Source organism: Vigna umbellata, chromosome 4, assembly GCF_029865625.1.
Source record: "Vigna umbellata cultivar VRB3 chromosome 4, Vumbellata_1.0, whole genome shotgun sequence".
Lineage (NCBI taxonomy): Eukaryota > Viridiplantae > Streptophyta > Magnoliopsida > Fabales > Fabaceae > Vigna > Vigna umbellata.
This window is the reverse complement of record NC_142168.1, coordinates 49,491,312-49,516,482: the sequence shown is the minus strand read 5'-3', so window position 1 is coordinate 49,516,482 and position 25,171 is coordinate 49,491,312. Positions and strand designations below refer to the sequence as shown.

At 36.6% G+C, this 25,171-nt stretch overlaps 1 protein-coding gene, 1 long non-coding RNA gene and 1 pseudogene across 2 annotated transcripts; all 3 read right to left on the bottom strand.

Annotated features, from left to right (window-relative positions):
* Window positions 1-843: 843 nt before the first annotated feature.
* Window positions 844-17,545, bottom strand: LOC148200471 (uncharacterized). Its single transcript, XR_015785799.1, has 2 exons — window positions 17,256-17,545; window positions 844-1,128 (listed from the first exon to the last, which is right to left on the bottom strand). It is a non-coding gene; the product is annotated as an uncharacterized LOC148200471 (long non-coding RNA).
* Window positions 3,712-4,375, bottom strand: LOC148200472 (uncharacterized; annotated as a pseudogene).
* LOC124845760 (UPF0481 protein At3g47200-like) lies at window positions 9,348-10,936 on the bottom strand. The gene is made up of 2 exons (XM_088112251.1): window positions 9,601-10,936; window positions 9,348-9,517 (listed from the first exon to the last, which is right to left on the bottom strand). The coding sequence occupies exons 1-2, from the start codon at window positions 10,934-10,936 to the stop codon at window positions 9,510-9,512; spliced, it is 1,344 nt and encodes a 447-aa protein (XP_087968377.1). The 3' UTR covers window positions 9,348-9,509.
* Window positions 17,546-25,171: the final 7,626 nt, after the last annotated feature.

Sequence of the window (25,171 nt, the reverse complement as noted above, 5' to 3'; positions counted from 1 at the left end):
CCACCCTGTACCAACTGAAGGAACTCCACCTCCTTTGCAAACCGCACACTGTCCGGGAAATATTCTTCATAAAATTTTGCTCTAAAAACCTCCCAATTAATGGGATTCTGCGCGTCCCTCAATATGGCTTTCATGCTCGTCCACCAGTGACTAGCCTCACCGGTTAACAAATATTCTGTAAACGCCAAACGGTTGTCATCTGGACATCTTTTTGCATCATAGATCCGTTCCATATCCCTCAACCACTGATCCGCTTCATCCGGCAGTCCTTTCCCATTAAATTTGGCTGGGTGGTGTTGTAAGAAACTCTCCAAACTCCATTCTGCATGAGGTGTAGCAGTAGAAGAAGAGGCTCCTGGTGTGCCTCTCGCAGCAGACAACATGTCCATCAACTGTCTCTGCGTTGCCTCAGAACTAATCCGCGAAGCCTCCAAGCTATTCAGTGCTTCCTGGTTTTGCCTCATCAAGGCAGCGTTCTGCTCAATCAAGGTCGTGTTTTGTTGTTGAAGCCTGTCTATGACTGCCTCCAACACACGTGCATTATTTGGTGCATCAGATTCATTCGGCTGAGGTGGGGGAGGAAGTCTAGGAGCCATTCGTTTTCTGGACCAGAGAAAACGTACGTTAGTTATGTTCAAGAGTTAAAATTTAATAACTCATCAAACACATAACAAGCACACAACGAAAAGCACAGTGCACTCATACCCTACATGTCCTTAAAAGAACAAAACTGCTCTGATACCAATAAATGTAACATCCCAATAAATAGTAATCACCATTAATCAGAACTAATCACATTTACAGAAAATACAGTACAGTCTTAATATTTACAGTAGCTGCTCAAAAAGAAAACAGCACGTACAGCAATTTACATCAACTGCTCACACATATTTAAAACTGAATATGCAGCACTTTACAGTATTCAGAATTCAAAATAAATACAGAAACCAGTTCTGATTTACTATTCTGCATAACTATATACAGAAATGTCAAAATACAGTACAGAAAAACTAACTAAAGCTACTACAGAAACGCGCCTCTACTGCTCAGCTTTAACTTCAACTTCCACAAGGTTGGCATCCTCCAAATTTTCTTCTTCCAGCATGGTTTCAAGGGGTGCCTCACCATCTGCTCACATCCATAACGGATGATCATTGCATTGACAAGACGGACATACAGAACAGTAGACAACACAAGGAAATTTGCAAGGGTAAGCTTAGGTAATTTAATTCAATACAATCAACATAATTTAACATATAAAATCAGTCATACAATTCATACAATATTAAACACATATCCACGCATACAGTAACTCATCCAAATTCTCATAATTAAAGACTGTCCGGACTGTATGATCCATGTATCTACAGGCGTTCTTGCACCCGGGTGATGTAGTAACTGGGATACCCTCAACAGCTGCCACCCGAGGTTAACCCTTATCAGCCCAAAGTACTATGTAGGACTAGTGCCTCCTGCCATTCCCACGCATGAACTACTCTCCTCTACATGAGGATAAGCAATCACGGAATATCAGGATGAACAGCCATCAGTAGCTTATCCATGGTCATACTACACTACTTCTCATATTCACATCATAGAGAAGTTCCTCCTTGGAACACTCTTTCACAATCCAATCCCATAAATCCATTCAAATCATCATTCGCACATTTTCACAATTTCTCTTTATCAAATTTTCATTCTGTATTCACTCTCTTACTTTTAAGGAACATCCATCATTCATTAGATAAGAAAGAACATGTTGCAGTACTCATACATCCACGTTTCTGAACAAGAGAAACGAGCCATTTATCCACTTGATACTTGATGACACTTAATACTTTGAATAGCTTGATCTTAGAAATTATGGATAATACTTAGAAAAATTTTAAGTATAAAGACTCCAGGCAGAATCCAAAGAATAAAGCCAGTAAGAAATATTTAGATAAACAACCAAATATGATTGAATTCAGAAAGCAACACTGCCAGTCAAAGACCGAACGTAAATTAATAATTTGAACGAACGCCAGATACGTTCGCTCACGAAGCCATGAAAGACGAGCGTTCAATTACAAAACCGAACGCTGCTCGGACGAACACCAGACCAATGACCGAGCGCCAAATAGAACGAACGCGTAATTGAACGAACGTGCACTTGAACGAACGTGCATCATAACGATCGTTCGGTAACAGACCGAACGCTAACTAGGACGAACGCTCAATCTAAGATCGAGAGTTCATTTGGACTAACGCTCAGTATAATACTAAGCGCTGCTTATGACGAATGCTAATAAACAAAACCGAACGCTCTAAGTACTTTTCAATTTATTTTGAATTGTTGGGCACGTTAAGCTGAACCGAACGCTCAAACTTAATCCTTCACACAAATAACGCTCGTTCACAACTAGAGTCCTTTCCAAATGAAAGGATCCTCATTCTAAGAAATTTTCCAGGGAAACCGAACGGTATAAGACCGTTCGATGACGAGCGTTCATGATCAATCAGAGAAGATCAGATTTCCAGATTTTTCATTCACGATAACCTCACAGTTTTCATACAATTCATAGACTTAGAATTTATCTTCAACATAATTTCATACATTACAGAATTCGTATTATCATCTCCTAAATACAGAATTTTCCAGTTCAACATATCATCATCAATATACAGTAAAATCATCTTTCCAATTTATACAGAATTCAATCAAAGTTCTACTCATACATATCATTTTCTGCATACAGTTCAAACAATAGCATCATCCACATACAGTTTCAAATTTTATCAATCATATACAACCAGTACAATAGAATCTCGCATGCAGACTCCAAAAATTAATATATTTCATACAATTCCAACATCCGGTACTACCATACTCATTTATGCACACTCAAACATAATTTCTGTCATGCAGTTCAGACATTCCAGTACATTACATTGCTTTCATACAATCAAACAGTATTAAATTAAATCCCTAAAGCTTCCCTTACCTGTTACTGCAGTGTACTTCCAATTGCTTAGAATTTCACTCTTGCACTCACGGCTTTCTATCCAGGAATTCACTCAACCAATTCCACTAAATCTGATACCAAAAAGGACATCAGATTCAAACCTATAACCCATGCATGCAACCAGGATTTGGTTCGCATGAACTAAAACAGACCAAGTGCAGGGACGAGAACTTACCAGATCAGTTCTCAGTTCTGTTCGGATCAAAATGATGCTCACAGTGTTGAGGAGGTTTCTACGGTGTCTGAAATAGGATTGGAGAAATTGATAGTGAGTTATCTTAGAGAGAAGATGAAAGAGTGCAGGGAAATACAGAGAAGGTGAGAAATCAGAATTCGAGAGAAAGAAGAAGATTGCATGGGAAGGAGAGAGATGTTTTCAGAGAAATTGTTTTTCTCTTCCTCTTCAAACGGTGAAGCACTCATGCAATGCCACCTGGCTTCCACTACAGCTTTTAGAAGCTTCCAACATAACAGATGTCATTCAGTGTATGCAGAATTTAAGAGAGTGAAATTGATTTCCCTCTTACGCAGAATGAACATCCATTCGTCCACTGCCAAATGTTTTCTACTATCTAAATTCCAAACATTCAAACATTACACTTGGCAGATGCATGCAGTGAAGTGTAAGTGAAATTTGAATTGGCACGGTGCAGTAAAATAGTGATCAGATTATGGATTTGTGTGTTAATTAAATCAGGTTCTCACATTATGTAACATTTCTCAATAAATATTTCTGAAATATGTATTTTAATTTTCTAAAATAATTATTGTAATAATGTAATCGATTCCATATGTTGAAGTAATCGATTCCAGCTTGGTCCATCCAGAACAACCCCTCTCCACCACTCATCAGCCTCATTTTCCCTTCGTGCTCCACCGTTGTGAAAAGATCTCCCCATCCTTTCAGCACCACATTGCACATCACCCTCACCTTTTTCTCCCCCTTCTTCAAAATCATGCCACCGTCACACCATACATCAAAGCAAAACACCCCAAAGCTCTATGTGCCAGAAGCCATGAAACCATTGTGGGTGGAGATGGAATGGCTAAGACAAGGTCCTCAAGCAAAAGACTTGGATTTCGAGGTCTCTAGTTGCAGCGTGCACCAGTCGTGTGGCCCATGACGAAAAAGCGGTGGTAGGCGATGATAGAGGAAAAATAGTGGAAAGGGGAATTGGGTAGTCAAGACCAATTTGCAAACAAGATCGGATGACAAGGAAGAGAACCATGACTTTGATATGCATGAAGCTATGATTAGGGTTTTAGGGTCAAGGTAGGTGGCTACGAGAATGAGAGCTTCCCATGGTAGTGGTGACATGCTCGTTTGTAGAAAAATTGTGTCTGTTAAGGTTTCCTTCAGAGTTATAGTGAGATGAAAATGATAATGATGATGTGTCATTTTGAGGTTTCTGGCATCGCGATTAAATTGATTAGAAGCTATTAAAACGATGTGGTGGAGGAACTTGGAGAAAGGTTGTTGATTGCATGGCTATGGAGTGCCACGTAAGATTGGATGGTTTAAGGAGAATATTGGCTTCGTATGCCATGTACCACAAATATTTATGAAATTATCGACGAAATTTTATCAACTGAAATAAATTGATCGGTACATTTGAATGAGAGGAAAATTTCCCGCCCCATTTTCTCTCTCTCTCTTAGAGAAACGTTTTTTCTTTCTCTCGTGTGTGACGTTTTCATTTTCTTTTCTCTTGCGTGAGACAACTCTCATCTTCCCATACTTCCCCTATCCCAACATAGACCACCACAGCTACAAGGCCCTTTGGCGAAGGATAACCGCTTGAAGTAGCGTTGCACGTTGCCATGTCTTCCGTCAAGCATATAAAACCACCACATGTGACAAAGGAAGAATGCCTCTCGCAAGTGACGTTGCAAGTTCATGACATCTCAGTATTGGTGGTAGATGTTATGTGAAGGTTTGCTCGATTTTGGGTTTCTATGATTTAGGGTTGGTTTTTGGATTTTTTTTTTGTTTTTAGGTTGTGTTTGTCAATGACGTGGTGATGAACGAACTGAAGGAGGTTCGCGATTTAGGGGTTTGGTTGCTGTGATTTGTGCGTTCTTTAGTTTTTGTGTTTTTCGCAGGTTGCTCGTGAAGGTTGGCAGAAGCGAAGGTTGGCAGAAGCGAAGGTTGGCAGAAGCGAAGGTTGGTGATTTGGTTCATGATTTGTGGTTGCTCAAACGCGGTGCGGTGGTTGCAACCGGGTATTTTTCTCAATTTTAGGGTTTCTAAAATATTAGGGTACCTAGGTTGAGTTTTTAGTTCTAATTTGGAATGAAGATGCAATTTTGTTTGGGTTCAGAAACGAAGGAGGACATTGGTAAAAAATAAAAAACTAAGAAAGAAGAAGAAGGTGAGAGAAGAAGATGAACTAGATCATGCTATTTACGGATGAATTGACTAACAAGTTTTTGTGTCGATAATTACTGATGGAATTTTGTCAGTAATTATCGATATATATTTCTTATATGCACCAAAAAAAAAATATATCGATAAATATTACCTACTCCATTATTACTGAAGATTTGAGTCTATCGATAATCCGTCGAAAAAAAATTATTACCGACGAATTTTTGACAGATTTTAGCCATTGATAATGCCTATTTTTCTTATAGTAACATGTCTAAGATATTTACATCTTAGCTGTGAAATTACATTGAAAAAGCACTTTATAAAAGATATAATAAGTTTTACTTTATATTTTAAATTTCATTATCTTAATTAATATTTCATTTAGTAAGATTGAGTGAATAATTATATTGTAATAAATATCACTTCGTATTACTTTTACCACTAAAGACATTTGGTAATTTTCATTTTTTATTTGTTAAAATATTTATTTTATTTATTACATCGATGAAATCTTATATAAACTTTACTTCAAAATTTCCTCTCGTTCATCTCCAAATCCCTTAAGAAAAACACTCAATTTACTCTCTAATCTTCTCACATCCAATCACTCCTTCTCTCCCAAATCGATTCCTCCAAGTGAATACACCTAAATGAATGTCAAATCAACATTTCTAAATAGTACTTGAAAAAAAATATGTTGAACAACCCTAGGTGGTGGAAGGTAAAGAAGGAAAATTCTACGGACTACAGAACACTCTTTATGACTTAAAAGAGACCCAGGAGCTTGTATAGTAAAATAAATGAGTATTTGCTTTGCCTTGGTTTAAAGCAAAAAGGATTTTATAATCCACACTTTATGTTAAACACATTAGCATGAAAATTCTTGTTATCTGTCTTTATGTTTATGATATTTTAATTACTAGTAGCATTGGAAAAATTATTGATGAGTTTAAGGAAGACACGATGCAAGGTTTTGAAATGACAAACAATAGGTTGATGACATGTTTTCTTGGAATGGAGATCAATCAAGAAAGAAAAATCAAGTTTTTATATGCAAAAGAAAGTATACAGAAGAGATTTTACAAAATTCAAAGACGAGGATTGTAAAGAAGTTAAAACCCAATGAATCAAAGGGAAAAGTTGTACAAGATGGTATTCATGAAAATAAATGATATTTAGGGAAAAGTTGTACAAGATGGTATTCATGAAATAAATGATATTTTAGGAGTTTGATTGGTTGCTTTTTGTATGTCAACAACCCGACATCATGAATGTTGTCAACATATTGTCTCATTTTATGTATTGTCCTAGTGAATTGTATCTAAAATTAGCAAAAAGAGTTGTTAGATATATCAAAGAACCATCAACTATGGATTCAAGTTTTATAGATATGAAGTTGTTTGGATATTCTAAGGTTTAATCCTTTCGGACATCCCTATTTGTGTAGGGTTGTCTCAAATAGGTTCTCGTATTTATTTTTATCTCAAGTAGGTCCCTATTTTTGTAAAATTGAGTCAATTGGAACCCTGCCGTTAATTTCAATAGACGACGTTAAGTTTATTGAGTCGTGGCATGCTGACGAAGAAAATTTTAATGACGTAGCACACTGAGATTGTATTAGGTGGAATTTAATTATGCATTAGGTGAAATTTAAAGCATGTCTTCTTCCTTGGTGTCCTCTTCCTGTTAGGGTTTTTGAAGTTGCAGTGATTTCACTAGGGTTTTTGAAGTTGCAGTGATTTCACGCAGATCATTCAAAAAGTATTTTATCTTTTATGTCAATAAGCAACCAGTGCCTCAGTTCCGTTCATTCAATACAACATAAGGGGTTTATATATTCCAGAATCTTCAAATCTTAAACAGTAAATCCTCTTCCTGTTGGGTAATTGGAAAGTGCATCCCAAAGAACTAAGAAGCTCACCCAGATAGAGAAAACTAGAATTACAGTATCTCCAAGCTAAAAAGAATACACCTTTCAAGATGCCTTTGGAGGCCAAGAAGTGGAACTTGGGGACAAGCGTTCAAGAAATTAGGAACAAAGTACACAAATCCCATGTCCCACTACACATTTTTAACACTTAACTAAGAAATTAGGAAGAAAGTATACGACTTTCCTCTTCCCAATTCCTCTGAACCGCTTCCGCGATCGATCAATGTTCATTCTCTGATTCAATTCCAAACCCTAACCCTATCAATTGCATTGCCCTCTTTTTCCCACCCCTTCAATAGCCAATGTCTCTGTCGTTGGGGAGTGGCAGCTCCTCTATAACCGCTACTACCAAGGTCGTCGTTGCGCCCTTTGGTGGCCCGATCGCCGTCATCAGTGACGACTCCAAGATCGTCCAGCTACACGCCGAGTCTGCCCTCCGCAAGCTTCGCCTCTTCTCTTCCTCTGGCGGCCGCCTCTTCTCTTCTCTTCCTCTGGCGGCCGCCTCTTCTCTTCTCTTCCTCCGGCGACCTAACCTCTCTCTAGGAAAAGAGTGCTTCGAGGACAACGTTGCAGATTGCGCGTTTTGGGGGAACGACTTGGTTTGCATCACCGAGGCTAACCAACTTTTCTACACGCAGATTTCAAGAACCCAAGGGCAGTGAAGCTCACGGATCCCCTGATCAATGAGATGCCTCATTGCTAGGCGTGAATGATGTTGTGATGCTTGTTGTGGAGGAGGATGGCGTGCAGAGGCTCGGGGAGGGAGTTTTGCGTGGACCACTGTAGAAGATGGTGGTTTCACGCGAGGCTGTTAGCGGAGGCAGAGCTGGGAGTAGCAGCGGTGGAGAAGGTGCCGAAGCTGGTGGAGGACGCAGCGTGCGTGACGGAATGCTGAACAAGGTTCTGAAGGGGTGTGGCGACGAAGATTAGGGTTAATTATTTTGTTATCAGTCATTAGGTTTAATTATTTAAGACTTGAAATAAAATAAATTACACAATCACGTGCCACGTCATTAAAATTTGCTTCGTCAGCATGCCACGACTCAATAAACTTAACGCCGTCTATTGAAATTAACGGCAGGGTTCCAATTGACTCAATTTTACAAAAATAGGGATCTACTTGAGATAAAAATAAATACGAGGACCTATTTGAGACAACCCTACACAAATAGAGATGTCTGAAAGGATTAAACCATATTCTAACAGTGATTGGGTGGATTCCTTTTACAGTATTAAGAATATTTCGGAATATTGCTTTACTATTGGCTCATAATTTGTTCATGGTGTTTAAAAAAAACAATGTATTATAACTCAATTAGCTACAAAATCAGAGTTTGTGGCTGCAACATTTTGGTTGATTTGCATATGAAACAAACATGAGGTACTGAAGTATTTGTGGATATATTGCAGCAATTGGTCGCTAAATTATATTTCGTTTTTAGTAATAACTAAGTTGTGACATCTCTCCCAACTCTGTATGTTTCAAAGAAGACAACATTTTCATATAAGTGAAAACAAATGAGTGACATATTTATGAAGTCCTTATCAATCAACAAGTTTGACTTTGTCGAAAAAAAAAAATTACGTAGCCTCTAAAACAAGGGTGTTAGGAGTTTAGTTTACGACTTCTTTTATTTATTGTTTCAATTGTCAAAGTATTATTTCAATTTTTATTAAAAGACTTATTTAGTCAATTAGTTAATATTTATGTGGTAACTTATAGGAGGTTGACTAATGGAAAATTATGGTTTTTATTTTTTGGACAGTTAAGTTTTTTCAGAGTTGTAATGTAATTGCATTGTAAAGAAAATGAGTTGCAGTTCTTCTCTTTGTTTCGATTTGCAATACTACTTACTTCTTGAGGAACTATTACTAAAAATTAATATATATATATATATATATATATATATATATATATGTGTATATATTTGAATAATTATGATACAAGTGAAGATATTTTTAATAAGCTTAAAAATATTTATAAGAGCTTGTAATAAAGTTACTTAGTGATTAAAAAAGGTAGATAAAGATAACCACAAACTAGAAAACAAGTTGAATATTTATTTTTCTGAAAGAAAAACAACAACAAAGTAAATCACCTTACAAGGTTCTCTTACAAATAGAACTTAGACAGTCAAATACAATCATCAACATCTTCTTCCCTTAACTGACTTTCTTGTTCCTTATTTAACTATCCATCTCATTAATTACCTGCATATTTAACATAGCTAATTTTATCAGTTGTAACTCATTTCATAGCAGCAGTTAAGTATTGACATAGCATGATTTCTTACCATGAAATAGTGAGTTGATTGAACATACAGTCTGAATAAACGTGAGGAAAAGTAGCATAATTGCAGCAGTAGTAGATGCTATTTTCCAAGGAGTGTTGAAGTAGTCGTGTATGAAGATAGCCTTGTACTTGTTACAAGGGTTTTCATAGAAATCATTTAAGCTATTGCATAGGGAGAAATAGTGGGAATTGAAAAATGGCATGCTAAGTTGTGAGCTGAGATCATTAATCATTGTAGCCACTTTATTAGCATCACCGGTCCAATTAACAATAATTTTCTTATCAACAAGTATGTTCACATCTTTTTCAGTATTGATAAGAAAATCTAGAATCGCTAAATATTGAGTAACAATGCTTGTAGCTGAAAGGTGGCAGTGTTCATATGCCATCATATTCCTGAACAAAACTTCTGAATTGTCATGTATATCCAAGCTTGGCATGCTCAACACTCCATATTTAGAATAGGTCAAGTCAAGTAAGCTTTTATTTGGACTGAGCTTGAACTCAAGACCTGCCTCCATTAGTTGGCTTGCACTGTATACATGTTTAATAATTTGTTTGCATTCTTCCGGTTTTCCAAGACCAAGCTTTGATGATGATATTATAGAAGATCTTAACAAATCATTGAAGTGTTTTGGACTCTCTCCTGAACACTCGTTTCCGAAAAGTCTATTCCCAAAATATTTGAAAGTAATGTCAAGAAATTTCTCATTCATACCAGTGAGCTTGTGAAGTTGTTCAAGAACACAAAAAGGAAGTTGATTTTCCAATAGTAGCAAGTCAAGGTCCACATAGGTTAGCATCCATGGTTTTAGCATTAAAGGGTCTTTTCCCTTCCATTCACTGTTACTATTCCATCTTAGAAAAAGCTCAATTATGAAGCAAGCATCAACTAAAATCATTTTCAAGAAATCATCACTATTGCATTTAATAGCGTCTGCATAACAACTTCGAATAATATTGCTTTCTTCCATTTCTTTAATTTTGAGAACAAATTCTTTGATAGGTAGTTGTGTTCGATCTAGGAATGCCTTGAGATATTTGAGTTTAAGCTCTTCCATTGCCTTAAAACTGTTGTCTTCCTTACTAAGGTCACATGGTTTGTGATGATAAGGGCCAATTGAAAGAACTTGAGGTGTGTAGGCCTTGGGATTACTTTCACGAATATTTGGTGGCACCCTATAAATGCATTGCATATGGAATTCATCCGTTTGTGGAGGTTTCACATTTTGAAGCATCTCGGTCCATTCTCTCTCTAAACGTTCTATTTCAATAGCTAAATCTTTCGATTCTTGATAATGTATACTGTTGGATGGGCCTTCTGGCTCACGGCCCATCTCGTTTTCCTTTTTCTCTTTTTATTTCTTTCTTTTGTACTAACTGAAGACACATCACATTAATAACAGTTTTCATTTCTCTGGATAGTTCTCTTGCACTTTACTCTCTCCTTCTCTGTAATTCATTTTTCATTGTGTGCATATCTTTTATCCTTCCATCCTTCCGCATCACCGTGCTAGGGAAGATCTGCAGAAGCTCTCCTGTCAGGTATGGCACCTTTACTTCTCTCGATGGATAATTGGTATAGTATAGTTATCGAGTCTTCTCTGTCTGGTATATATTTCATCTACTGTTTCAATATGGTATCAGAGCTCTTCTTTTGAAGAGCTCTGCTGCGTTACTCTGTTCCCCTTTCTTGTACCTCTTCTTTTCTTCCTTCAGTCATGGCGGAAGACAGCTTCATCAGCAGTTACCTGTATCTCCATCCCGGCGAAAACCCAGCGACAGCTCTTGTTTCACCGGTTCTTGATGATAACAATTACCATTCTTGGAGTCGCTCCATGTTAACGGCACTTAGTGCCAAGAACAAGATCGAGTTCGTTCTTGGTAATGTTCGCCCACCTAACGAAGACAAGCCGGAGTATGCCGCTTGGATTCGCGGAAATAATATGGTCGTGTCTTGGATCGTTCATTCGGTTTCCGTCTCCATCAGACAAAGCATTATTTGGATGAGTAAAGCCGCAGAGATCTGGAACGATCTTAAGAATAGATTTTCCCAAGGAAGTCTCTCTCGGATCTCTAGCCTTCAACTTGAGATTGCTACCCTTCATCAAGGTGATCTTACTGTTTCAGAATATTTCACTAAACTTCGCGTTCTTTGGGATGAGATTGAGAATTTCCGACCTGAACCCCTTTGCACATGTGAACCCAAATGCGATTGTCAAGTCTTAACTGTTGTGAAACAAAGGAGGCAAGAAGACAAGGTTATGCAATTTTTACGTGGTCTGAATGATCAATTCGGCAATGTCACCTCACACGTGCTTCTTCTGGATCCTATTCCTGACATCACTAAAGTGTTTTCTTTGGTGGCACAACAAGAAAGACAATTATCTAGTGGAAATTTAATTGCTGCTGTCAAGACTCAGGAAACTGCCACCGCTTGCGCCGCTTCCACCTCTTCCATCGTCTGTAACTATTGTGGAAAGCATGGGCATATTGAAGCTGTCTGCTATCGCAAGAATGGGTTCCCAAATCAAGACAGAGGATTCAAAAGCGCACCGAATGGCAGAAAGCATTGCACTCATTGCAACAGAAGTGGCCATACTATTGAGGTTTGCTATAAGAAGCACGGCTATCCCCCAGGACATAAGCTTCATAACAAGCAAGTCCAGATTCACCATACGTCTGCTCAAGAAGACAGTGCGAATGTCAAAAGTAATAATCTTGGCACTGCTGATGACATACGCCTCACATCTCAACAATTTCAAATCCTGGCAGAGCTCTTCAAAAACCACAATTTAAATGATGCTTCTACTGCTCAAATTCATCACATTGGCTCTGCCTCGGTCAACCAATCTTTTCTAGGTAATATCAATCCTACTTTTACTCCTAAACATACTAAGCTCAATTGGATTCTTGACTCTGGAGCAACAGACCACATCAGTATTTCTCTTCAAAATTTTTCATCATATAAAAGAATCACACCAATTTCGATTGTTTTACCTAATGGTGAAATTGTCTGTTCTGAGTATTCTGGAACCGTTGTTCTTAACAACAATATTCACCTTCAGAATGTCCTTTATGTTCCACAATTTTCTTTTAATCTCGTCTCTATATCTCAGTTGGTTTCTTTTAACAATTATGAATTAACCTTTTCCTCTCATGGCTGTACCATACAGGACACCCAAACCAGAAAGAAGACTTTTATAGCTAAACTCATCGGTGGCTTGTACATTTTAGACTGTTCTCTCAATATACTTTCCTCTGCTACTCAGATTGCAAATACTGTTGTAAATACAACTGGTCTATGGCATCTTAGACTAGGACATCCTTCAGATATTAGACTGAATTCTTTGAAACTTAAATATCCATTCATTGTTCACAATTCTACATACATATGTGATGTCTGTCATCGTGCTAAACAAAGAAAGTTACCTTTTCCTAACAGTACTTCTAAAAGTTTAAAAATCTTTGATCTCATTCACATTGATATATGGGGTCCCTGCAGCATTCTTTCTATGCGTGGTTTCAAGTACTTTCTCACTATTGTTGATGACTTTTCTCGTTACACCTGGTTAATACCTATGACTGATAAATCTGCTGTTAGGAAAATAATCATTGATTTCATTACAAACATAGAAAACCAGTTTTCTACTACTATCAAAACCATACGTACCGATAATGGTATTGAGTTTGCTATGCACGAATTTTTCTCCATTAAAGGTATCAACCATCAAACAACTTGTAATGAAACCCCTCAACAAAATGGCATAGTTGAACGTAAACACCAACATTTATTAAATGTTACTCGCTCTCTCTTGTTTCAAGCTAATTTGCCCACTATTTTTTGGTGTTTTGCTGCTGAACATGCTACCTTATTGATTAATTGCATGGCTACTCCCTTACTTGATGATGCTACTCCACATGAAAAATTATTTGGAAATCTCTATGATATTTCTATTCTGCGTGTTTTTGGTTGTTTATGCTACATTAGCACTTTAACTGCTCACAGGAAGAAATTTGATGCAAGGGCTGTCCCTGGCATTTTCCTCGGCTTCCCACAACACACCAAAGGTTATCGGTTTCTTAACTTACAAAACCATAAGATTGATATGTCCCGCAATGTATTGTTCCATGAAAACTGTTTTCCTTATACTTCTGTCAATAAATCTGGTTCTAACTCTCTTTCTTTGCCTATTCCTCACAATTATAGTCATAATTATGATGATATTACTTTTCCTGATCATAATGCTTATGTGCCTGTTGTTACTGAAACTAACGTTGCTAGTGATATTGTCACCAGCACCAACGACACCACTCGTCTTCCCAACACTGCTAATACTCCTTTAACCGGGACTCACATTGATAGTGACTCCAATATCGATGAGCATATTGTCACTGTTAGGCGTTCTACTAGACCCAAACGCCCTCCTGCATATCTTTCCGACTTTCACGCAAATCACATTAGTAAATACCCTATTACTAATTTTCTTTCTTATGACAGGTTATCTTCTGATTTCAGGCACACCATCCTCTCTATTTCGTCTACCACTGAACCTCGCACCTACAAGGAAGCATCTAAAATACTACAGTGGACGCAAGCTATGCAAGATGAACTCCACGCCTTAACCAGCAACAACACCTGGATCATCACTGACCTTCCCCCTGGCAAAACTGCTATAGGATGCCGTTGGATATACAAAGTCAAACATAAGTCTGATGGATCTATTGATCGTTTTAAAGCCCGCCTTGTTGCTAAGGGATACACCCAACTTGAAGGCTTAGACTACCTCGAAACCTTTGCTCCTGTTGCAAAATTAACTACCTTACGTCTTCTTCTCGCCATTGCTGCCTCGCATCACTGGATTCTAAAACAACTTGATGTCAACAACGCTTTTCTTCATGGTGACCTACAAGAAGAAGTTTATATGCAAATTCCTCCTGGATTCAACCATCACAACCCCAATCAGGTATGTAAACTTCAACGCTCTCTATATGGGCTCAAACAAGCTGGACGACAATGGTATGATAAACTTTCCACTTTTCTTCTATCTAACCAATACACTAGATCTACTGCTGATCATTCCCTTTTCTTGAAACATGATACTTGCTACACCACTGCCATTCTTATCTATGTTGACGACATTGTCCTTGCGGGAAACAACGCCACCGAGATACAACAAATCGCTGCTTCTCTAGATAGCCTTTTTCACATCAAAAACTTGGGTGATCTCACCTATTTTCTCGGGATAGAAGTCGCTAGAAACAATTCTGGAATCCACCTTTGTCAACGCAAGTACACTCTCGATCTTCTCACAGAAGCTGGAATGATCAACTGTGCCCCTATGCCTACTCCTATGGCCCATTCTTCACGTCTTACTAGTCAAGGCGATCTCCTTAATGATGCAGATGCCTCCTCCTACCGACGACTGATTGGTCGCCTCATCTACCTCACCACTACTAGACCCGACATCACCTTCTCTGTCAATAACCTTAGCCAATTTGTTTCCTCTCCTACCACCTTACATCAACAAGCTGCTCACCGCATCCTCCGATACCTCAAAGGAAGCCCTGGCCATGGCATATTCCTCCAAAGCAACAACAACTCTCAGCTTAAAGCCTACAGTGATTCAGACTGGGCCACATGTCCCGAATCCAGAAAATCTGTCACTGGTTACTCCATTTATTATGGCAATTCTATCATTTCATGGAAATCAAAAAAGCAGCAAACTGTTTCCAGAAGCTCTTCCGAAGCTGAATACCGGGCTTTAGCTGCTGTCACTTGTGAACTACAATGGTTGACCTATATTCTCCATGATCTTCGCATTGTCACCACTCAACCTGCCATAGTCTATTGTGACAATCGCTCAGCTATCCAGATTGCTTCTAATCAAGTCTTCCATGAACGTACCAAACATATTGAAATCGACTGTCACATTGTTCGGGACAAACTCAACACTGGCCTCCTCAAGCTGCTCCCAATATCAACCACTGAACAAGCTGCCGACCTCTTCACTAAACCTCTTGCCCCTGCCGTTTTCAAGTATCTTCACACCAAGCTGGGCATGACAAACATCTACTCCCAGCTTGAGGGGGGATGATAATGTATACTGTTGGATGGGCCTTCTGGCTCACGGCCCATCTCGTTTTCCTTTTTCTCTTTTTATTTCTTTCTTTTGTACTAACTGAAGACACATCACATTAATAACAGTTTTCATTTCTCTGGATAGTTCTCTTGCACTTTACTCTCTCCTTCTCTGTAATTCATTTTTCATTGTGTGCATATCTTTTATCCTTCCATCCTTCCGCATCACCGTGCTAGGGAAGATCTGCAGAAGCTCTCCTGTCAGGTATGGCACCTTTACTTCTCTCGATGGATAATTGGTATAGTATAGTTATCGAGTCTTCTCTGTCTGGTATATATTTCATCTACTGTTTCAATAATTCTCCTTTCATCTAGTTAAAACACTGTAACATGAAAAGTGATATATACTGAAATATTAGAAATTAGGATTTTGAGTTTTAGAGAAAAACATTTTTTAAAGGTGGAGTATAGAAATTATAAATACTTATATTTTTAATAAGCATTCTTAAACATAATTCATATGGGAAGTATTTTTAGAATTGATTTAGAACATTTTTTTACACTTATGCTCGTATATGAATTATTTACATCAACTAAACGGTCTAATTCTAATACCAATTACATTTTTGGTTGACCATCCATGATTGATTACATTTGATCGATTAATTTTAATCGATCGTATTTGACTGACTTCTTTGGACTAATCATCATTAGTTTATTACTCTGAGTCGATCACCTTTGATCGTCCATCTCTTGACCAAACACATTTGGCCAATCACACTAAGTCGACCACTTTTGGTCCTTCATCCTTTGACCATCCTCTTAAACATCATGATTGATTGATTACAAAATGGTTAAAATTGTAATCTCGAATCAACCAGTTGATTTTGATTAAGATTTGATTAGGTCGTGATTAGACTGATTAAAAGATAAAAATCCGTAACAATCACTAAACGAAACTCTAATGTATGACTTTCATATATACACATTAGTCATGCATGTCTACATTAATATTATACCAATCGGTAATTTACTGACTTTAACATCCCAGAATGTTTTGAATGTATACCATCTGAGACTAGGAGACTCAACCTAGCACCCCATTCGGTTATGAAATGTGACAAAAACACCTGAGCGACACATATAAGAAATCTAGGAATAAAAAATACTCAGTGTTGGAGACCAATTACAAACCCGACCCATACACCCGTAACAACAAGCAAAATGAGAAAATATCTTACTACGTATTAAAAATATCATCAAGTACGCACTGATCAATATACAACACTAGTAAAGCAGTAAAAGAGTTTCATTTTTCAATCATAAAACGTGGTTCCAAGATTGAGGATAATTCATTTGAAACCAAAGCAGAATTAGACAGTTCAGAACAACAAAAGATAACCCATTTAAAAAGAATTCCGAATTCAATATAGTACTTAAACCAGCGAGTTAATTAGTACCATGCCTGACTCCCCATGTTCAATATTTCTTGATAAAATAATTAGTGCAAAAAAATCTATTCATGGACGAAATCGAAGGTTGGAACTAAATAGAGCAAAGGGAGGAGAATGAACCTGATATGTTGAAATTGTAGAGGAATATAATTAATCTTTAGCAAAAATCACCTTTTGAACTATTCATGCTTTTTATAACAATTCCTTATGCTGAAGTCTTTCCAAGTCACCATTGTTCATGGACAGCTTTCGAAATCTAAATCTAATGGCTATAAATTGCAGTTCAGTAATGAATGATTTAGTGAAGGATATTGCACGCTATCGCGTTTGAGGATAATGTATGGACCCATTGTCCAGCATTTGGCTCTTTCCATAGCTTTTCAGGTTGAAAAAAGTCACTCTGACTCTCATTCGTGCCAAATAAGTTTCAAAGATGGAGGGACCAAATCTGTTTGTACTTTTATAAAACTGAAGTTGAAATTATGCTAGTTGAAATTATGTTAGCTTAACTTCTACTCGTTTTCATATCATTCAGTTGCTTATTTACTTGGATTTTTTTAAATTTTACGTTTGCATATATAACTGCAAAGTGTTTACCACACAAATAAATAACTATAAGAAACTCGTGAAATAGTAAGTAAAATATAAATGATAAAAAGAAAAACAAGTGTAAATGCATGGCCTAACTCGACCAAAATAATTTATAGGCCTGAAAATGATAATGGGTCCACTCTCTAAAATATTTACTCTCATCCAGTCCTATTGACTTAAGGATTAGGTTACTCTCATCAGGACTAGAGTGAAGTCATCATTGATCAGCTACCCAACTCTTGAGGATCACACTTTCCACCTTGAAGACTGCTTGATGAAATCTGATAAGAACTATTGGTGTCTATCGTGGAACTGAGTAAAACACTTCCTCACCCAAATGGTGTCTATCGAGGCCATACTCAAGTCTCAACATCCTCAGTACCCCAAATGATCCCCTCAGTGTCAACACCATCAAAACCCATATGATGGCGATTCTTAAAAATTATGAAGAAAATCTCCAGCAAGTGATAATTGGGATGTAGGTTCACGTTCACGTTGTTGAAATTTAAGAGTATTAGAGACATTTTTCAGATTCATGAAGAGTTACAATTATTCATGAAAAGTTACAATCGTTTATGAACAAATGTAACTAATAAGAATCTGGTATCTCTTGGATTTAAAAGATGTCTGATTAACATCTATATAAAGGGATCCTATGCTCTATTGATAAGAGACTTTTTCTCTATATTCTGTCATTCACTTAACACACAAATCAATTCGTGAGAATTTTATTCTTGTTTGACGTTATACACTAGGAGTGAGTATTATCGTTGTATTTCTTTTTTGTATCTCAAAAGCGGATTTCATGATCCCCTTCACTCTTATAAGGGAAGAAATATTGCTTTTAGGAAAGTGTGTATTCACACCTAGAAGATTATATCAAGTCTACATTGTTGTTCATCTTATTTCCCTAAGTTATTGGAAAATTGTTTCAACAGTCTAAAAGCAATATTTTCTCTAAGATGACAACAATTCATGAGATGTCTGCAAACTTTTGTTGGTACCAACAATCAATATCGTCGAGTCGCGCAACGGAATAAAATAGCGTAAAACGTCTTCGGTCAATTAAAACGATTCCTTTAATTTTCTTACAACGATATTATCGAACAATTAATGTGTAGAAAATATAAAGAGTGTATGGAGTAGAAAAATCACACAAATGATTTTTATACTGGTTTGAATCAAAAGATTCTACGTCTAGTAGTTAATCACTATAAATAGTGATTAACCTTTTCACTAAAATATTGTTCACAAATTACAATAGGATGAAATACAAATAAGAATAGAAAAAACCTTCCTTCGACAAACGAACCGGACGTGAACTACTTAGCCAACTTGAAGAGAACCGCTCCGAACTTTGACGCACAAAGCACGAGCTTCTCCTATTCACAAGACTTGACAATGAGCAAGAACTAGCACTTGAGAACTTCCTCATACTGCACATGTATTCTCAAAATCGTAAAGTTGCTTTTGAAACGTTTGGAAGAAGAGTGTATATAGCCTACTGGTCTGAAACTGAGACAACATATTACAATTGCCAATGATAATCGATTATTGTAAGTGATAATCAATTATCTGCGAGGCTTGGAACAGTTTGAATATGGACTCTTCAAACCAGTTGATAACGGTTGAATTTATCGTTATTTGTGATGCTATTTTGATACTAAAATAATCCTTTTTGGCTTTAAAGCTTTCTTAAACTCTTGTTTTAGTTGAATTTGGTAAATAAGTGAAGAGAGGTTATACTTTATGAATTTGATCACTAATTCCCTCAATTTTGTAGGTTATTGATATGATTGGAAGAGGAGAAAAAGTGTCAAGGAGTTGGAACCCAGGGGGGACAACATAAGCACTGGGTAAGAAGACTGAAAGAAGACTAAGGACTATAGGGCGCCTGGTTACCCTTTTTAGGGGACCTCAATGTCAGAAGTCTCACAAGGGCGCCTGATTGTCACCATTTGGGGCATTGAGCGCCACTCTCCTCGTAAGTACGCCTGGACACCCCTTCTAGGGGCACTGAGCGCTAGCCAGCCACATCGTAGGACGCCTGACTGCCCTCAGTCAGGACGTTGAGGGCCAGTCTCTTCACAGTTAGGACGCTTGTTATGTTTTGGCCACTCATGACTTGATGTTTGATTTATTTGAGTATTGGAAAATATCTTATGAATCATGATCTAGAGGATTTGACCTAAAGGGAATATTGCCTAGGGATAGGGATAGGACGTTTGGTTCTCTTAAGCTTTTTTTCTTAATGCGAAATTGATTGTTAGGGTTTTCAAGGGATTGTTGTCTAATAATCAAGACTAAGCTTTTTACGTCGAGACATCGGGTTTTAAGTAATTTAGAAAATGACATTAACATTCCAATGAAGAAGATGAATGTTGAAAGGTTTTTGGTCGCACAAAAGTCAACAAAACCTAAATTCCCCACTAATGAAGTATAGGGGAAACCTAGGGTATCAATCGAAGGACTTGGTACTTATTAAGTATAGAATTGTAGAATTATAGCCTAATTATTTATTTACTAAAACTAGGTGGGGAAAAGAAAAATTAATGAAATCTAAAAGAAAGAAACTAATTATTGATGTATGATTAAAGAAAACTAATACCTAAGTAAAACCAATGAATAAAAGAAAACAATGCATGATGTCTATCCTATACTACTACTGTAACTAATGTAATCTGGACTACCAAAGTCAAACTAATGCAATGATGGTAAAAGTAACGTGTATGATTTGAAATTGAAGTAAACATCTAAATCTAAATGTAAAAACAAAGATAGATGATAAACTATGAACTATCAGATGCATAAAGCTAATCTCAATCAACAAAAATCAAGATAATGAAAAATAAAGTTCAATATTAGAAGGTAAAGTCCAGAATTCCAACCAAAACTCAAATCAAAGCTTGAAATTAAAATTTAGAATCTAAAAGTTCAATCTATACTACAACAACCAAATATCAAATGCAACAAAACGAAATAACAATGAATGTTAAACCTAAAGGCAACTAAAGATTGAAAGAAAACAACTAAAGACAGACAATAAATCGCAATCCAAGAATCAACAGAAATTAAAATTTTATTGAAAGAGGAATGAAAATTACAGTAGAAAACACCGTGGAAGCAAAGCCAAGAATATCACGGGCTGTCACCACCATGATTGCTCGATCAACAGTCCAGGAGTATCAGAATCTACACTACGAGAATGAAACTGGACGAAAATGAAAACCCTAAGCTAGGTAGCGTCTGTCACCCACTACCGTGCACTATCTAAACCTAAGAATGGTGTCTGTCACCCACCACTCGTATTATTCACTTTACAAGACTTCCCTTTATATAGGGAAAGTTCAAAGGCAGAAAAAGAAAGAAAGAAAGGGGGAAAGGGGGGAAGAATCAGTTACAACTTTGGAAGCTTCTCGAATCAATCTTCAACTGATTCTAACCTCTCTTCTCTTCAGCCGTGTTGAAAGGCTTTTAGGTCGCACTAAAAGTCAACAAACCCTAGTCCCCACTAATGTAGTATAGGACAACCAGGGAATCAATCCAAAGACTCGGCTAGAATTAAGTTTAAAGTGTAGAATTAAATCTTGTATTTATTTAACACCTAATTAACTACTAATGCAAGGTGGGGAAATGAAATATGAACAATGAAATTAAAGAGAAAAGAATAAAGGAATCAAATCTGTATAAAAGAAAAAATGAAGAAATAAAATGTAATTTGAAATAAAAGAAAAGAAATGAGAATAGAACTCTAAACTACCTAAACAGAAACAGAAATGAAAGTACTATGAGAACTTAAATGCAACTAAAATGATCCTAAACTAATGAGCAATATTACTGCCTAATAACAGAATCTAAAGATTATCACTACAATAGGTAAATGATGCAAGAAAACAAGAAAATAAACCTAACTAAGAATGCTAAGAACAGTGGAACATATAACAAAACTTAAATGGAAGGAAAATAAAATCATAATCAAAACTAAGACTATTCTAACATCAAGTCAACAGAAATACTGAAAATGAAGAAGCAAACTAAAGATATTGGATAAAAAGCAAACAATAGAGGCAAATGTGCAATAAATTGAATGAAAGAGTCTCAATTCCTCTTCAGAAAGACATTCCGAGAAATTTAAGCCCTCCTTGGGGTCTTTTGAGTTCGTATTTCAGAACTTAAAATGGAAATTCTCACTCAATTATTCAATCAATACACACTTCCACAAGAACAGGATTACAACACTGAGATTGCAGAATTAAAATCACACAAATCAGAATTAATAAAAGAAAAAGAATAGAATCACAAAACCGAATGAGTCTTTATGTATTCGAATCATCTCTGACTCGAGAAGACATCCCGAAAATGTATGCTTACTGTGGAGTCATTCAATTCCAAAAGGAATTGCAAAGATGCAGAGAATCAGAGTCCAATTCATTTTCTCAGAACATAACAATGGCAAACATAAAAAACACAGAGCAATTTCAACACAACAAACAAGAGTAAAAGAAAAACACGAAATCAAATTTTATTAATATGAAAAAAAGAAAATTACAAACATTATACCAGAGATCATCGAATGAGGAGCTCATGGATTGTCACGGTTCCATGAATCTCATCAGCGAAATCCAGAATCAAGAACAATATCTCTACTCTAAGAAAAGCGTAAAAACCCTAATCTACAGAGTCTGAAAGTGTGTAAAAGTGTATTTGAAGAAGTGTTCTCCAGATATATCCTATTTACATGGTGAAAGCCCTTTATATAGGGTCAAAAACGAAAAGAGAAAAGAAAGAGGAAAAGTAAAGAAAGAAACTTGATTTCGACTCTTCCAACTTCTAATCGGACAACCACCCTTCTTTATCTACTTTGATCACCAGCCCTCCGATCATCTTCAACCTCTCCACCAATTCAGCTCCTCACACGTGTGCTTTTCTTCTATGGGCAGGATCAGACCAGCTATGGAGCTCTTCTTCCTTTCTCTGCCCTAGCTCTCAAAGGGTTTGGTTTTCTCTTTCTCAAATGCTCGAGGGCTTCCTTTGTTTTTCCAAAATGAATCATAAATCTCAGACCCCCAATCAGCTGCAGCAAAATGACATCGTTCCACTTAATTTGAGTCAGCCCATGCAACGGCCTAGTTCCGTAGTGCAATTCAACCCCAAAGCATTTCAATTAAGCCCACATCCATCCAAGTGACAATCAGAGTATCAACTTCCAATGTGGCAGGACAACAGTCCAAATTCAATCCAGCATCTCATTCTCAAATGTAGCCCAATTGCAGTGTCAGCATCCCAGGAAGCCCAATCATTTGTAGTTGCCCAATCAGTGGCATCAGCACCAACCTAGTGCCAATCTAGCAGCACAACTTCAATTAAATTGTATTTGCAATAAAGAGAGAAAAAAAAATCCAAAATTAAAGAAAAGAAAATGAAATTTAACAAAGAAATATTTTTATCAAAGATTTTCTAAGAAAACAAAATAAGATTTTCTAATTATGAACAAAAACTAAAAATTACACCTAAAAACCTATTTTTAACTAAAATTCTACAAATCTAAAGATTTAAAGAAAATTCCTAAAACAAACCTAATTCTCGACAATTAAGAACAAAAATACACTAACAAAATCTTCTAAACACAGAAAATAATGCAAATTTGGAGAGTTATCACACCCTCACAATTAGACAACTGCCCTCCTGGGCAGGGACAAACAAGAAAGACAAAGGAAAAGAAAGACTCAATCTACGAAGGAAAAGACTAAAGACACACAACAAGGAACACTATCTATCACAATCAACTCAGCTCTGCTAATTACACAACTACCAGCTATTTTTCTCTAATCAGAACTGCACAATCAGAATCAACAACTCTAAATTTAAATTTCAGTAACTCTAGCAAGCAAAGAAAATTTAAATTCAACCCAAAACAAGCAGAAAATTACAATTCAGAGAAGTAGCAGCCCAAGTTCAACCTCACAGGATAAAGTGTTTCTCTCAAATCACTCAAGTGTTTTAGGTCAGCCTGTGTTTCACTCCACATAACATGATATACCACAATTCTTAACTTTGGAAAAAATCTAATTGACACTGCTTGAATCAAGATAACTCTAGATCACTAGGACTTTCATGGCTTGTAATGTAATGGAGAATGGAAAGGCCAGATGTATGAGAAATAGAAGCTGGAATGGATTAGAGAATGTGCAAGAAAGAAAGAGAATCTGAAACTCACTGCAGGTATTTCCTTTTAGCTTGGCCATAATCCATTTTTTTTTCTTCCTTTCTTTCTTTCATTTCAGTTCTTTTTTTTTTCAAACTTCTTTTTCTCCTTTTAGATCAATCATTTTTTTTATAGCTCTTTTTCTCCTCCATTTCACCTATGGCCTCACTCTTTTCTGCTTTCTGAGTTCTAAATTCTCCATACTTCTCACAAGACTCTAAGGTTTTATGTGTATGATTGGGGAAAGGGTTTGTAATGGATGGAAAGCAAAGAAAAGGCTAAGGCTCAAATGAGGGTACAATGGAAAGAAATGTGAATGGGAAGAAGAAAGAAGGCCTAGATCATCTCTAAAGTTCTACCAAGATCAAGCACATCAAAGAGAATTAATACAAAATCAAAATTATGGCTATACATGCATGCAATCACACTAGAAAAAAAAATTGGCCCAAAAACTCTCCAGGGTTAAAGTTTATTCAAAAATGGACTTGCTACTCTCTACCATGCAAAAACTGCTTATTTAGACTAAACTAACTGCAAAAACTACTGCTAGAGCTACATGTACTTAAATCTAGAGCTAAAGACACTATTGACAATCTCTCTTAAAGAAATAAAGCTAAGAAGTTAAGTAAGGTAGCAAAAAGTTAAGTAAAATGTGAAATAGAATCTAGAAATACCTAAACAAAATTACCTAAAGCTATTTACAACCTAGACAAACTAAGACAGAACATAATGTAACTAAAAAGAACTCAAATCAATAACAGGGAAAAGAAATAAGCAAAAGCAAGAAGCAACAAGATACCTAAAGCAATGAACCTAAACCAAAACCTAAACAATCAAAACATAAATGTAAAGAAAGAAGGAACTAAAGCAAGAAAAACCTAAAGGGAATTCTAAGTAACCAAAATCCTGTTCTTTTGCTTTTTCTTTTGCTCAATGCTCTTTAAAGATTTTCACAAAGTTCTTTCTGGTTTCTCACAACCCCAAACTTGAACCATTCTCTATTACCATATAAACATACTCTACTCAACTCAAGGCAAGGATTTCAAAAAGGTTTTTTTTCAAATTTCAAATTTAGGCTCAAGGTTCAAAGGATAGAAAAACACATGGTTCTTTGTTGGGTTCACATATTGGCATTGGCTTATTTGGGAGAAGAACAAATGGCCTTGATCATGTGTAACAAGCAAACAAGAGGTTTACTCATAGAAACTTAGGCAAAGCTCTCACACGTTAATTGAAGTTC

Coding starts and splice junctions, on each gene's coding strand:
- LOC124845760 (XM_088112251.1), bottom strand. CDS start 10,936: ATGGGCCGTGAGCCAGAAGGCCCATCCAACAGTATACATTATCAAGAA.